Here is a 14,686-nt window from a genome sequence, read left to right as displayed (position 1 = left end):
CATTTTCTACACTTATCAGTTCCTCAGAGTACTCCATCTTCCCAACAAGGTAACTTCACTTGTTAGCGAATTTCAGTTTCTGTCCTTAAACTACTCTAGCCTTCTTGCACGTCCTTTTCAACTCGATCTCTCGACCCGGCCTTTAGTGTCCAGCCTCACGTTCAGTGCTGTGAAAAATCTATTTGCCTCATTTCCCGCTTTCTTTTTTTTCCATATTTGTCACACTTACATGCTTCGGATCATCAAAGAAATGTTAATATTAGACAAAGATAACCTGGCAAGTCATCCAGGTCCTGAAGCAGCAAAGCAGACCCAAATCATCACACTATCATTACTATGCTTGACTCTTGGTTTGATGATCTTTTTATAAAATGCTATTAATTATATGTCAATTGTAAACAGGACTCAAGCCTCCAAAAATGTCTTCATTTTTGATTTTGGCCAAGTTTTTTCATTGGATGCCCTTCCTGATGCAACAGTGAGACATGAAAAATGGTCCTGTGCCATATGTTTCTACCCAGAGTTCTTTGCGCCCCAGCTCTTACTTTTCAAGGTCCTGTGTTACTAAAGATGTTCTAAAAGTTCTACCATCCTGTGTTCCCCAGCCTGAAAAACATAACCTGAAAAAGATGTCCTGCAGCTCTGTATTGGCATAGTGATGTGGGTTGACCCAAATAATAGGAGAGATGATGCATGATAAGTGTGTTCAACTGTAGGGGGACAGGATACTGGAGCATAAAGCTTTGGTAACAAAAATAGACTTTGAAACAGGGCATGCTAATCTTTAAAAAAAAAAAAAAACAGCATGTTATAGTTTCGTTTTTTGAATTGTCTTATAAAAATGGCACTTTTATATCCACTCCTTGATGCCTCCATAGACCAGCATAACTGTCATGTATTTGTATCAACACTCACATTTTCTATACCTGGAAAAAGAACATAATTTTCTCCTTGTCTTGCTCTTACAGCGGTATCACTATTGTTCTCGCCACCTACGTGGAACATTGACAGGTGAAAATAACACGTTTCAACGCTTCTCTGGGGTAGACTGATTCTGGGAAACGTAGATCACTAAGTGTACAATGCAGCTGAAAGAAGATCAGCATACCACATTTACACACGATAAGTCCTGGAAAGCATGATGTGGTTTGTGACGATGAATCAGTTAATTTTTTTTTTTCTTTAATGAACCATAATTTGGAAAAACTGCAAAAAAGCAACGTTTCTGCAAGTGTTTGCAGAGTTAATTCCCCAGTTTTCTTGCATCTGCGGTTAAAGGTTTCTGCAAAAATCTAAAGAATACGCCTTGTGTAATCCAGAGCAAATTGACAAATGCAGTTCATCGAGTACAGTCGGATACTTCCTCTTTCACCTCTGTACTGAGAGACATGTCAAACAGAGCAAAGCGAGATGTGCGGTTACTGCAAGAATTCCGATATGACTCAGCAGTACTTTCCAGGAACCGAGCACCTGCCAATTCACAGATACACTTTTCATAGTGCTGTCAGTCTCTCCCCCCCCCCCCCCCCCCCCCCAAATGCTCTGATCTTTACGAAAACCTTGTTACAAGACATTTAAGGAGTGAAGCAGATTTGTGTTTCTTCTGCACATCTCTCTCTCTCTCTGCACGTCTGACAGTAATATCAGTGAGAGCAAACTTCATCTGTGTGCCACGTTAGTAAAAGAGTGTAAACTGTTGTTCAGGTCATTAAATCTCCACAGTTCCCACGTACGGCACTAACGTCATACAGCTTCATGCAGCACTGGGTTCACAGAGTTTGGCTAAGTGTGTTTGTGTGTTTGCAAAATCCATTTAGCACCCATTTTAGACTTGATGTATAAAGCCTGAAGTGGCTCGTGTCATTAACCCACATTATGTAAAACAATACTGCGTCCAATACTGCGTATGTAAAACGGTTTACTGCGTCCTTTTTTTTTCCTTTTAGTCAGATTGACACTATGAAGGGGAAGGGCTAAAGGTTTACCAATCACATTTTCCCAAAGGATGATGTCAGCTGGTTTCACAGGAAGTCTATTGTTGTCCACTCCCTTTTCCCTTTGGTTTTCAAGCCAGACTTTCTCACGCTTCAGTATTTCAAGTTTGCTTATTGTGGGGGGGAATAATCGTGCATTTTAGTGTTCCTATATTTGATGGCCTACAGAAGCACGTTGACAAACACTCTGCCATCTTCCCTGCCTTCTCTATCTACCTATGTTGAGATAAGCCCGGCCTCTCACTTTGTTTTGCATCATTTTACCTTTGCAGTCTCTTTAAAACACCCAAAGGCGTGAAATGATCGCCTTCAATAGCTTCGTGGTATATGCAATCTCCTGGCTGCGCTCGAAATAACCTCCCTGCTGAACTATATGAGCAGCCCATAATATTCCAAGGGAGACCTGTATTGTGTCTGTGGCTCATGTTACAGTGACTTTATCGTGCTGTTGGGTAATTTCTAATTCTTATGATGTCATACATTTCCTGTAAACTCTACTAGATTATAATGTAGCAAGAAGGAAGCAAGAGTTGAGAGTTTGACTAATTAAACTGCTATAAGTGCAACCAACTATTATGGATGGGCCTGCTCATATTATTATTTGTGTCTTCCCACTTTATGTAATGCATTAATAATGTGAATTGCTGGTTTGGGGAGTGCATCTGTGATGTAGACTCATAGCTGATGAAAAATGTGCACAAAGTTGCACACTATGAATGCAGATTACAGTGGCTGAAAATTACAATAACATTCTGCTTCAGATTGCATGTACCTTTAAGAAAGTTGCAATGCACAGCTTGACAAACTCAACAAACACCATGACATTGCTGTTAGTCCTACCTATGGTGCTTACTGGCTAATGGTGATTCTGGTGTTGCTCATTGGATTAATTGTGTTTTTAACCGAGAAAAGGCTGTTTGAGGTCGCAGTGCCAGCTCAATGGCGGAAAGAATAAAAGGAATGTTAACCCTTCATTAATAGTATTTAAAGTTCTTGAATCAGGAATAAAGCTTTGAGTCCAACAAACAAATTAGCTGCAGCACTGTGCAAAAGTCTTGAGCCACCCCTTATTTCTTTATATTTTGCAAGAAAAATGAGAAATAGGTGGAGCAGTTTATTGAATTATGTGCAAACATGCATGGAATATGAGGAATTTATAAGGTATATAAAGTAAGTACAATTCTAACAAGCTTGAGGGTCAATATTTGGTATGGCCACCTTTATCCTCAACACAGCTTGAACTCTCTGAGGCAGCTTTCTTGTCATTTCTTTAAGTATCTTCAGGAATAGTTCTCCAGGCTCCTTGACAGACATTCAAAGCTCTTCTTTGGATATTGGCTGTCTATTGTTCTGTTTTCTGTTAAGATGATCACACACTGCTTCAATAATGTTGTGGTTGAGGCTCTGGGGAGGCCAATCCATGACTGATGGCGTTCCATTCTTTTGTGCGTTTGTTTTTTAATATCCAGATATGTTTTTACAGTGTGTTTGGGATCGTTTTCATGTTGAAAAATGAAGCTGATGCCAATCATATGGTTTCCAGATGGTACTGCAATCTGACAGTACTGTTCTGAGTTTATTATTCCATCGATTTTGACAAGATGTCCAACACTACTGGCTAAAATGCAGCCCCAAACTAAGAGAGCGCCTCCACCGCATTTCACAAATGTCTTTACAAAGTCACTGTTGTACCTCTACATGACCTCTTCTGTGCTTATTGATGACCATTTTTACCAAAATGTTCAAATCTGGAATCATCTCTTCATAAGACATGTTGCCACTAATTTTCAGTATTTACGTCAGAGTTTTCTTCACATTTTCTCTCTTTAAGAATGGCTTCTTGGCAGCCACCGCTCCACTGAGACCATTTCTGAAAAGGTTTTGATGAACAGTGGATGGATCAACTACAGAGCCAAATGAATCTTTCAGATCCTGTCTCGGGTCTTTGCTGCTGTGGATAGGTTTTTTTGTTTGTTTGTTTGTTTGTTTGGGGTTTTGTTTAGTTTTTTGGGGGGTGAACTATTTCTTCTTATGTCCTCTGTTTGTCCAATTTTCTTAGTCTTTTTTTTTATGAGACACTGCACACCGTGCCATGATATGCCAAGTGTTTGGCTCTTTGGGAATAACTTTATTTATGCAGAAAATCATTTTAATGCCTGTCAAACTGTGTTATCGTTGGCATTTTTCATAGATTTGACTAAGGAAACTTAAACAACTGGTATGATTTTGCAACAGGGTGCTCGTAACAAATTAAAATTGGTTCTTTGCTAAGTTGTCTGTTACATGTATGAACAGCATGACTGGACTGAAAATGAATGAGAAACCAGCCAATGTCCAAAGAAAAATTTAGCAGCCTGGATAACTATTGCTCAATACTACTTAAAAAAACAAACAAAAAAACAACGACAACAACAACAAAAAAAGAAAATGTGCACCCTTGGAAGCAAAATATAAAGAAATGAGCAGTGCCTCCAGACTTTCAAATTATTGTTTTGTCTTACCAGAGGAGAGAAGATGGGCTAACAAAGCTCTACCTTGTACGCTAAAATATGCTAAGCTAATAATTTAATTACACTAGCCCTTACATAAAATAGCCATCAGTTTCAGTTAACTCCTCACACTTAACAAGGTGTGTTACTAAGATTCTATTTTTTAGTTAACATGTTTAAAAATAGCCCTGCATCCTCACCTGAAAATATAGCTAGCGTGCAAAGACATATTTTCAGTCAGCTAGCAAGGCACTAGCTGCTAGACGTTTACACCTTTTGCTTCTTTACCTACCTACATTACCTTAGAAATATTAGAAAGTAAGTTATTACAGGGCCAGACTTGCTGATACCAAAACCGATACAGACACATTTAACCTATAAAGGCAGCTTATTTAGGGGTGTGATTACTTGTGATTACTTTCCACGATATTTAGTTAATACAACAAAACACACATTCAAGCTGTTCATGTATGTTCATAACTGTGACAGAGACAGGTCTCTAATGCACTTTGGGTCAACTTCTGTGGTTTAAATGTACCATAGTGCATGTTTGAGGTTTATGTTTTTCCATTTCCAAAAGAATAATTTACTGGTGGGCTCCATACCTAACTTAGAGGATAGAAAAGTAAAGCCAGCATTGCTCTTGATACTATATATATTTGGATTGATCCGTCCAACTCTAGAAAACATTAAATGTTCATTCAAACTTGCTAGAATTATTAGTAGTATTATAAAAATAGAAAGTTCCAGGTGCTTTAGGATAAATGCTGAAAAACTATAAATTGCACTTGAAATATAGCCTCCCTAGTCAAAACTACTCACTTAATTAGCTAAATTGAGATTAACTGAGGTCAAATTTTGTACTTACAGGAAACATAATATAATAATACATATCATTGAACGCACTTTTCACGTGTTCTTTTTCAAGTAAAGCATCCTTTTATGTTTAACCGATGCTAAGAGTGGCGTTTTTTCCTGTTAGTTTTCTATTTTTATGAATGAAGGCGGAGGTCAGTGTGCTTTCGTCATGTTGTCGACTTATCCACCAGGGGGGGGCGCAGCAATACGCAGAGCGAAAAGCCTGCGGTCTCTCGCGGTGCTCAGGGTCGTGCGCGTGTCACCGTCTCACAGCATAAAGGCGAGGTTCACAGCTTCAAAACTTGCGATACATGGCATGGAGGAGGCAGCGGGCAGCCGCAGTCCGACGTGTGCTAAGTTAGGCGGAGGAGCTGCAAAACACGGTCTGAACCCGAGCTGAATGAAGCGAGTCCTCGTCTAGGCTGTTCCGAGCGCCGTGCTTTTTTCCCCTCCTTCCCTTTTCCATTTCTAATTTCCTTCTCGGTGAAATCTGACACATCAGCGGCTCGCTCGAGTTTGTAGACTGGTAGATTTATGCTAATTGGCCCGCGTGCTTCGCGATCGCAGGCGGTATCAGGAGCGAACACACTCGGCTGAAAACTGTGGCGTTTTTAGATGCCTTCAAGTTTGTGAGCGAGAGGGACACCCCCCTCGTCCTCCACCTCCTCCTCCAAACCCCGTTTTTTCACACGAGGGACAGACACACCGACATCACCGCCATCCTCTGCTGTATGAAACGGACCAGTGTCGGGAAGGAAACAAAAAAAAGAAGTGGTCAAAGATTTGACGGGAATCATGGCAGCTACTTTATCAGCGGAGGAAGAGCAGGTAGGCCCTGAGAGTCCGTGTCTTTTACACTTCTTCGTTTCTGGGTTATGTTGGCTAACAATAAATAAATAAATAAAAATCTTTCAGTCTCGAGACTCTACCTGGAGGCTTTTTTTGCCCTGTGTACTGCGAGTGCGCAAATGGTGGCTGTGCTCCAAAACGGTCCTGAATGCAGAGCGGAAATATTGTATCGATTTCTGGCGCATTACTGCTCTCTTTGCATCACTGTCAGCGGCTGAGCTGATGGGCTGCAGCACAGGCCGAGCTTGTCTTTATCGCCCCCCTAGAAAATGGAAGGGAAGGGGGGGCATGTTTGTTTCGTGTGTCGTAGTTAAACACGGTGATATTGACGGGAAACTGCTTGGCCGCGAGAGTCGGAAACGCTGGCCGGTCTTTGACAAAATGTACACAGTAGAAACTTGGCTCAGCGTAAAGAGTCATGCATGCTCATGCCGTGCCATCCGAGCACATTTTAACGCACATATCGCCGCACTTTCTAAGTTAAGGATGGAGGAAGTGCGTTTCTCTCAAATATTTGAGTACTTTGTTGTTTGCTTTAAGTAAAAATAGCCGTGCAAACTCTGTCCCCACACTCTTAAACACCAGCTTTAAGTCATCATATCGTTTTCGATATTATTGGCCTGTTTTTCTACTTCGTGCCTTGGAAGTAGTGAGAAGTGGGAGAATTCTGAGAAAACTATTCCAAGAACAGGAATTGGCCTATTGGCTCATTCTAGGCTTCAAGAACTCGGAGCCCGAAGAACGGAGCGTTTATTCTAGGAATGATGAGACTCTTGATTATTGGAGCAGAAGGATTTGCTTGATAAATCCCTTAGATGATGGACAAATAAGCAGCCAGCCTTTGTTTTTGTTTGTTTATTGAGGTAATGTCTGAACAGGTCCTCAAGTGTAAAGATTTGCTTGTTTGCTCTTTTTTTGACTTGTGATTTTTGAGTTGAATATTCCTGCGATTTCAAGTATTTAATGATATGAGGATGGGAAATGTTTTACAGACCTAGCTATAAAACAGAGTGTAGTAGTAGAATTATGCATGAATGGTAGAGGTGTGCAGATCGAAATATCGACGGTATCGGTATCTTACATAGGCGAGTTCAGACTCTTTTTAGGGGTGCTCAAGCATCCCTAAATTTCATCACACCACCCCTAAAGAAAACTGCCCAGTGTTCTTGGTGCCATGATGATTCAGTCTCTCACAGAGGCGTTGCTGCTTCAGCAGTGTGGTTTGTCATTAATACTCTAGATAAGACTTGAGTTGCTGCACCAGAAAGAATATGCAGGGGTAATTTCATGACACAAATCAGTGATGCAGATTGAAAAACTAAATGGTGTCAAAAACCTTAGCTAATGTAGCCTAAATCACCAGAGATTATTTGCTAATTTTAGCTTTTCGAGCCACTAGTCTGCTGGCAACTAGTGATATACCAGCAAAGGAGCTGATGTACTTTATTTGCACACTTTTTAGTTTGTTAAAGATTTCTATTCCGGTTCTGCGCTTCATTGTTTGTCTACAGTACAGCTCCTGATCCAGGTGAGAGCAAGTCGGAAGGAAGTTTACGTCCAGTAGCAGCCTGTAGTCAGTCTGAATATTGTTATAAATGAGGCTCAGTTTATGCCTTTCATTGGTTTGTAAGTTCTGCTTCACTGTTACAGTTTAGACAGCAGAGAGAGGAAAACAAACGGGCAAGAGTGGACCTATAGTCAAGGTCAACAAAATTATAAAGGGAGTGTTGCTTCCGTTTTGCCCATATTCTTTGATAATGATTTTTTTTTTTTCTCACTCAGTGTCTAGGTGGGTTCTCTCCAGGTACTCTGGCTTGCTCCCACAGTGTAAACACATGCAGTCAGTGGGGTTATGTTAAGTGGTGATTCTAAACTCCTCATAGGTCTGAATGGTTGTCTGTCTGTGTTAGTCATGTGACAGTCACGCAACCCATCCAGGGTGTAGCCCACCTCTCGCCCTATGGCAGCTGGGATAGACTCCAGCCTCCCCACAACCCTAAAATAAGCAATGTTCCCTCTAATTTTTCACGTGTCTGAGCGAACACACAAACTCCCTGAGCGATCCCTTGGACCACTGTGAGCGACATCAGACGTGTGCACTGTGGTCACGCCAGCATCGAATCCATCCAAGTTACATGGTTTATTAAAATAATCAAATTACAGCATTTACATTTATGTTAGACTACTTTTAATTAACTGCTTTAGCTCACTTACAATGAAAATGTAAAAAAAAATCTTGTTCATGACCTGTGTAGTATGTTAACACTATTGGAAGTAAAAATAACTTGAACTCCAAGTTTGAAAACACAACTTTTTTTTTTTTTTTTTTTTAAATAAAGCTCTGACTTGTATTATGAGTCTGTGGTCTGGGAGAGAGTCCTGTAACTCTGTCTGCAAAATACAGTATATAATGACCAATGCTGGGCAATTAATTATATAGTTACTTCTTTAAAAAAAGTAACTCAGTTTTGCAAACAACAAAGTTTTTTGCAGCTATTTTTTTTTAAATGCAGCCAAGGTGTTTTTAAAAAAAACATTTCAAACTATTTACAGAACAATCAGCTGTTCTGCATCAAATCTGATGCCACACAAATTATTTGTGCCACTCCAAAAATAATTTCTGTCCACTATGAGATAAAGGAGAACAACAGCCTGATACCTGCAGGCCTGACAACAGGAGATGTATCACTGCTGTAACACCTGTAACATTCAGCAGTCGCCTCATTGTTCTGACACACACAACAAAAACTACACTACACACTAACTACACAAGATTTGCGCTAAACGTCTCAAATCTCTTACATCTCAAACACCGCCGTCACTCCTAAAACTTCCCCCCCGTTGCTTAACAACTAGATGCCACGTTGCCATATCATTTTTTGGATTGGTCGACATGGTACTTTTTTGGACGAATACGAAAGGGGGGTGGAGTTTGTTTTTGCTCACAGGCTTTCGAGCCTTTTTCCTTATAAAACGCCGTTTTTACAGTTTCTTCCCGCAGTAAGTATAAACAACGATAGTATTCAGGAAGAAAACCAAACATTGCAGATATTTTTATCATAACTCTGGTTTTACGTGGCCTATCAACACAATTTAAAAACTGGTATAAAGTCCACACTTTTCCCGTCAGTTGTTCCGTCTGTCCTGCTCACATCTCCAATGGTTGTACACGTTGTCATTAACGTGGCTTCACTCCACATCAGCCACGCCGCTTTGCTAGCTAAAACACCGGTGTCGGCACATAAGGACGCTGTCATAGCCTGTCAACCACGTTGATTAGCTGCGTATATACGAATCGCATCATTGACTGGACTATGGGATAAGGTGGCATCGTTCTAATCCCATACAGGAGCAGCCAGTCACTTACTGACTAACACTGCAAAACAGAATTGTTAAAGTATTAATTTTAATTTCAAATCAGGTTAGATTTTTTTGTGCGCAACACAGATTTTCTGTGCGCAGAGACCGTGCCAGCAGTGCGCAATTGCGCACATGCGCAGCTTAGAGGGAACATTGCTAATAAGTATAAGTGAAAGAGAATGGATGGATGGATAATTTTACATGCATTTAATGGAAGCTTTGTGTGCATACTTAAAATGTCAGTAGATGCTCTAAAGAACGTATTTATTGATATGTATAGTAGTATTTGACAGGATTCATTTCGCTCTAAACATGGCTTGCACAGGATCAGAAGGGTTTTGTTTTGTTTTTTTCCCCCAATTTTATTTATACAGCACCAAATCACAACAGTCACCTCAGGGCGCTTTATATTGTAAGGTAGACCCTACAACAGTCATGACTCCCTATGAGCAAGCATAGGGAGAAAGGTGACTGAAGAAGAAATACTGAATGCATCATGGGAGTCCCCCAGCAGCCTACACCTATTGCAGCATAACAAAGGGAGGATTCAGGATCACCTGATCCAGTCCTAACTATATGCTCTAGCATACAGAAAGGATTTTCCACTTTCTGTATTGAAAAATGCTACTTTAAGTGCTTGATGATTTGGTTGACTTCCTCTATGTGGTAAAGAGACTGAACCAGTGTCGTGCATGTTTCTTCTTTCTCCTCGCAAACTGTTATTTAACTTATTTTGTAAAGTTTGCTCAACATTAGTGAGCCTCTGCCTCAGATTTGATAACTAAAGTGCCCACCCTAAAACTGGTGTATTATATTAAAATCTCTGATTATCAATTCTGAATTATTCTTATTATCAAATGTTTTATTTTTTGGAAATGGATGTCTGACCGTTTTGGTGTTGACTGTCACATCGATTTTATTAATACCGTGTCGCACAATTAAACAGAATTTGACCCAAAATCCTTTAGAGACGGGAGCACATTCAAAATGCACGGAAAGCTGAAAGGTGTGTTGTGTTGGCTAATTATCATGGAAAGTGATCACAGTAAATCAATGATTTAGTGGTCATTAAAATGTGTTCAGAGTTTTTCAAATTAAATGTGACTCATCTCATAAATCATGACACATTGCTCTCCCCTATACAGTTTGCCTAAATATGCAGTATAGCGCAGCACTAATGCATAGGCATTATCAGCCCTACTTGATATACAAAGCAACTGTACAATACGCCCTACATGACAGTTGTGCAGTTCAGTATGTGTTTGTGATGTGCTATTCAGTATTGGCTGTTTCCAGGAAAAAATAGCATGTGTGTAAAAATGTAAATAGAAATGTAATTGAAAATAGCACCGAGATGAATGATCAGATAAACTGAGACTGGGGCCACGAAAGACTGTAAAGTCTGTGTACTGTGGGGGGAGGAAGGGAGGAATCTGGTGGAACATCTCAGAAATAATTAGGTTAGTTTGTAATATGATTGGGTATAAAAAGAACATCCCTGTAAGGCTTTTCAGTCAGAAGATGGGAAGAGGCTCAGCGCTCTGCAAAAGACCGCATGGGCAACAGTTTAACTAGGATGTTTCTCAAAGTAAAAGTTTAGGCTTTTCATTATCTGTGGTACATGGTATCATTAACAGATTCAGAGAATCCAGAGAAATCCCTGCACACGAGGCCAAAAACCAATATTTATTGGCCCTGATTTTTCTTTTTTGGGCCCTGGGGCAGCTCTGCATTTAAAAACAAATGCTCTTCTGAGTTAAAAAAAAAATTTCTGCGTGGGCTATGGGAGACATACCAAAAACTGCATTCACAAATGTGAGTTAAAACACAATGTGAGAGATCCAGAAATGCTATCAGCTTCTCAGGATCCCAGCTCATAAAAGATGGACTGAGGTCAAAGTGGAAAAACTGTCGTGGATGAATGAAAATTTGGAATTTTGATTTGGAAGTCATGGATGCTGCTATCTGGATAATTTGTCAACATACAGCCTGCAATGACCACTGACATTGGTAACTTGGAGATCTGTGAAGGCGACATGAATGTTATAAACAGGTTTTTAAACATTTACTGCCACACAGGTTTTCCCTTCTTTCTGGGACGGCTTTGTTTACCCAAGAACTGTAATGTCATTCACATTCTGCACATATTGCAGCAGTAGGGTTGAGTAGTAAGACTGGCTGCTAAGGTGGCCTGCCTGCAGTCCAGATAGTTCATGCATCATGAAATGCAAAGACCCAAAACTGTCTTTGTGCTTTTCTCAATTACATACAGAGTTTATATGATTTGCAAACAAATGCATTCCACATTTATTTACATTTAAAGATTAGTTGTTGGGTTTTTTTTTGGGGGGGGGGGGTGTTAAATGTAAAGTTAGCATAGCCATCCGTTCTCAGAAATCAGTGTTTGATCCTCTATGGGTTGTCGTACAGTTTCTGGTATTTTTTCCACCTCATTGATGTCACTGATAATACTCGAGATAGTAGAGGACATTTCTCAATATAATTCAGTTTAAAAAAAAAAAAAAAAAAAAAAAAAAAAAAGCACCACAGACTGCTGCCTCTAAAAATAAATTCAAGTTGAATCAACAGCAGTCTAACTCATTCATGAAGGTAGGGGTTTATGTATGGCTGTCGTATTAGATTATGTAAGATTTCATCAGCTTCTGGTTTAAACATAACCAGTTGAAGTTATCTCGCTGTTAAGCGTACCCAATTATTTCGAAATCCAGCGTCAGCAGAGCAGTGCAGTTACTGTGGTGGAATAACAATGAGTTTGCAGAAGCTCGATTTCTCATATATACTACTTCTCGGTGCCAGTCATGCTCGTGCTTTCTCTTTCCACCGACTCCTCATCATCTGGCCAGCAGAAAGCTCCTTATCTGCCTACTCCATTTCCTGTGTGAGCCAGGGCCCCTGCTAGGGTACCGGACGCCCTCATTACATCTACAGCCGTGTGTGTGTGTGTGTGTGTGTGTGTGTATTGTGTGGTTTGGTTGCTCTCTTGGGAGTATACACTGGTGTAGTGGTACTTCATTCTAAAGGCAGCTGTTAAAAGTATTTCCACTAGACTCTGGGTTGGGGGGTGGGGGGACTTTATGAGTTACAGAGTGTGTGTGTGTGTGTGTGTGTGTGTGTGTGTGTGTGTGTGTGTGTTGAGTAGAGTCTACTCCCCGGAAGCAGCAGAGTGAGGGAAAGTAGGAATAGGGAGATAGTGACGTTATTGACTTCCTGTTTTGGTATGGACTCGTGCCAAATGGGACTCAGTGAAGTGAATCGAAGGCGCTTGGCAACAGCAGTCCTACATTTGTAAATAGATTAGCATGGCATCTGTAATCAAATAAATGCTGGAAAAACCATGTGAAGGGCAGCCATGAAATCCGGGGGTGGGGGGGGAATGATGAAGAAATGCATCAGCCTTGTTCCTAAGATCAAAGTGTGACATGACACTGCAGACACCCCTGCAGCACTGTTTTCAGTAATCCTTCCATAAAATATAAGCTGACACACTGATACAGTCACCACGAATCCTTCTCGGATTATAAATACAGTGGACTGATTATTGATGTCAGTACTGAAACATTCAGGACCAGTTCTTATAACCAAGCATTGTGGTACATGTGAAAATTATAGTTTGCACATTAATCAGGTGCTTCATTATGTACCATTCAACTGCTGGTTAATGAGAGTTTCTAATCAGCCATATGGCAGCAACTCGGTGCATTTTAGGCATGAAGAACTGATCAATAAGAACCTGTTGCAGTTCAAAGTGAGCATCAGGATGCGGAAGAGAAGTGGGAGGGGGATACAGAGACTGGTCTGAAAACATTAAGCTGATGGGAAGGCGACAGTGACTCAATAACCACTTGTTACAACAAGAGGTGTGCAGAAGAGCATCTCCGAAGCCACAACATATTGAACGTTGGAGCAGATGGCCTACAGTGGCAGGGGACCACGTGGGTGTCACAACTGTCAGTTAAGAAAGAGGAAATTGAGGCTAATTGGACAACAGAAGAAATTTGAGGTGAGGGTGAGTTGGCTTGTCTGATAACCACTTGTTACATCCACGGTGTGCAGAAGAGCATCTCTGAACCCACAACATGTTAAACTTTGAAGTAGATGATACTTGTTCACCAAAATTGGACAATAAAAAATTGGAAAAATTTTGCATAAAGAATATGAAAAAATGGAGCCATCTCCCTTGTATTACCGTTTCAGGCTGGTTGTATAATAGTGTGAGGGATATTTTCCTGACACACTTAGGTCTCTTAATGGCAACTGAGCATCCTTTAGACACCTTAAGTTACCTAGATTTTGTTGCTGACCATGTCCATCCCCATCTCCTGATGGCTGCTTTCAGCAGGATAACAGAGCATGTCACAAAACTTGGATCTTGAATGTGACACTGTATTCAGGTGACCTCCACAATCACCAGATCTCAATCCAATAGAGCACCTTCACATAATGGTTGTGCAGTCGACAAATCTGCAGCAACTTTCTGATGCCATTATATCAATATGGAGCAAATATTATTGTTTACTGTAAGCTTATTTTAAGTAAACATGCACAGAAAGAATTGACTTGTTTTACTTATAACATGTTGGGCCTCAGACCCTCATCAGGCAAAGTTTATGCAAACAGTGGTTTGTTTTTCTGTCCACTTAAGAGTTTTTGATCCTGGTTTACTAAATACTGTTTTTCTACTGATGACTGGACAGAAGAAAACATGCATGCTAGTAGCATGGTGGGCAGTTGTGGCAGGAGCCTTAGTCTTAGAAGAACGTGGGTTGAAGCAGCATAGAATAAAGGTTGTCAATGAATGTAGGGGAATGTACTATAATAATAATCGAGTGGCATGACATTTGGATCATACAGAAAATAGGAGTGTAGAGGATAATGTATGTTAATCAACTTTCAGTTGTCAAAGTGGAAATGCTGACTAAATGAATGCATTGCCAGTATGCTGCTATCAGTAATGATTTCCACAATGCAAAGTGCAGGATTATAAAGGTGTGAAAGTGATATCATGGTTCATTACTATATTGAATCTGTTAACTCCTGACTGCTGCTGATTATAGCCCCTTTCTCCCTATAGCAGCCATCTTCCTGTAGTGATTTCCTGTAGCAGTGACCCCTTTA

General features: G+C 40.4%; 1 protein-coding gene across 1 annotated transcript in view; it reads left to right on the top strand.

Annotated features, from left to right (window-relative positions):
- The first annotated feature begins 5,577 nt into the window (after positions 1–5,577).
- Positions 5,578–14,686, top strand: part of ptpn9a (protein tyrosine phosphatase non-receptor type 9a) — a 30,106-nt gene continuing 20,997 nt past the window's right edge. Inside the window, exon 1 of the mRNA XM_063479225.1 lies at positions 5,578–6,169. Coding sequence (XP_063335295.1) covers positions 6,137–6,169 — 33 coding nt within the window. The 5' untranslated portion in view covers positions 5,578–6,136. The remainder of the gene's footprint in view (positions 6,170–14,686) is intronic.

The sequence above is a fragment of the Pelmatolapia mariae genome, linkage group LG7 (genome assembly GCF_036321145.2).
Source record: "Pelmatolapia mariae isolate MD_Pm_ZW linkage group LG7, Pm_UMD_F_2, whole genome shotgun sequence".
NCBI classification, from domain to species: Eukaryota; Metazoa; Chordata; class Actinopteri; order Cichliformes; family Cichlidae; genus Pelmatolapia; species Pelmatolapia mariae.
Note: the sequence above shows the minus strand (reverse complement) of the source record. Positions and strands in the feature narration are given on the sequence as shown.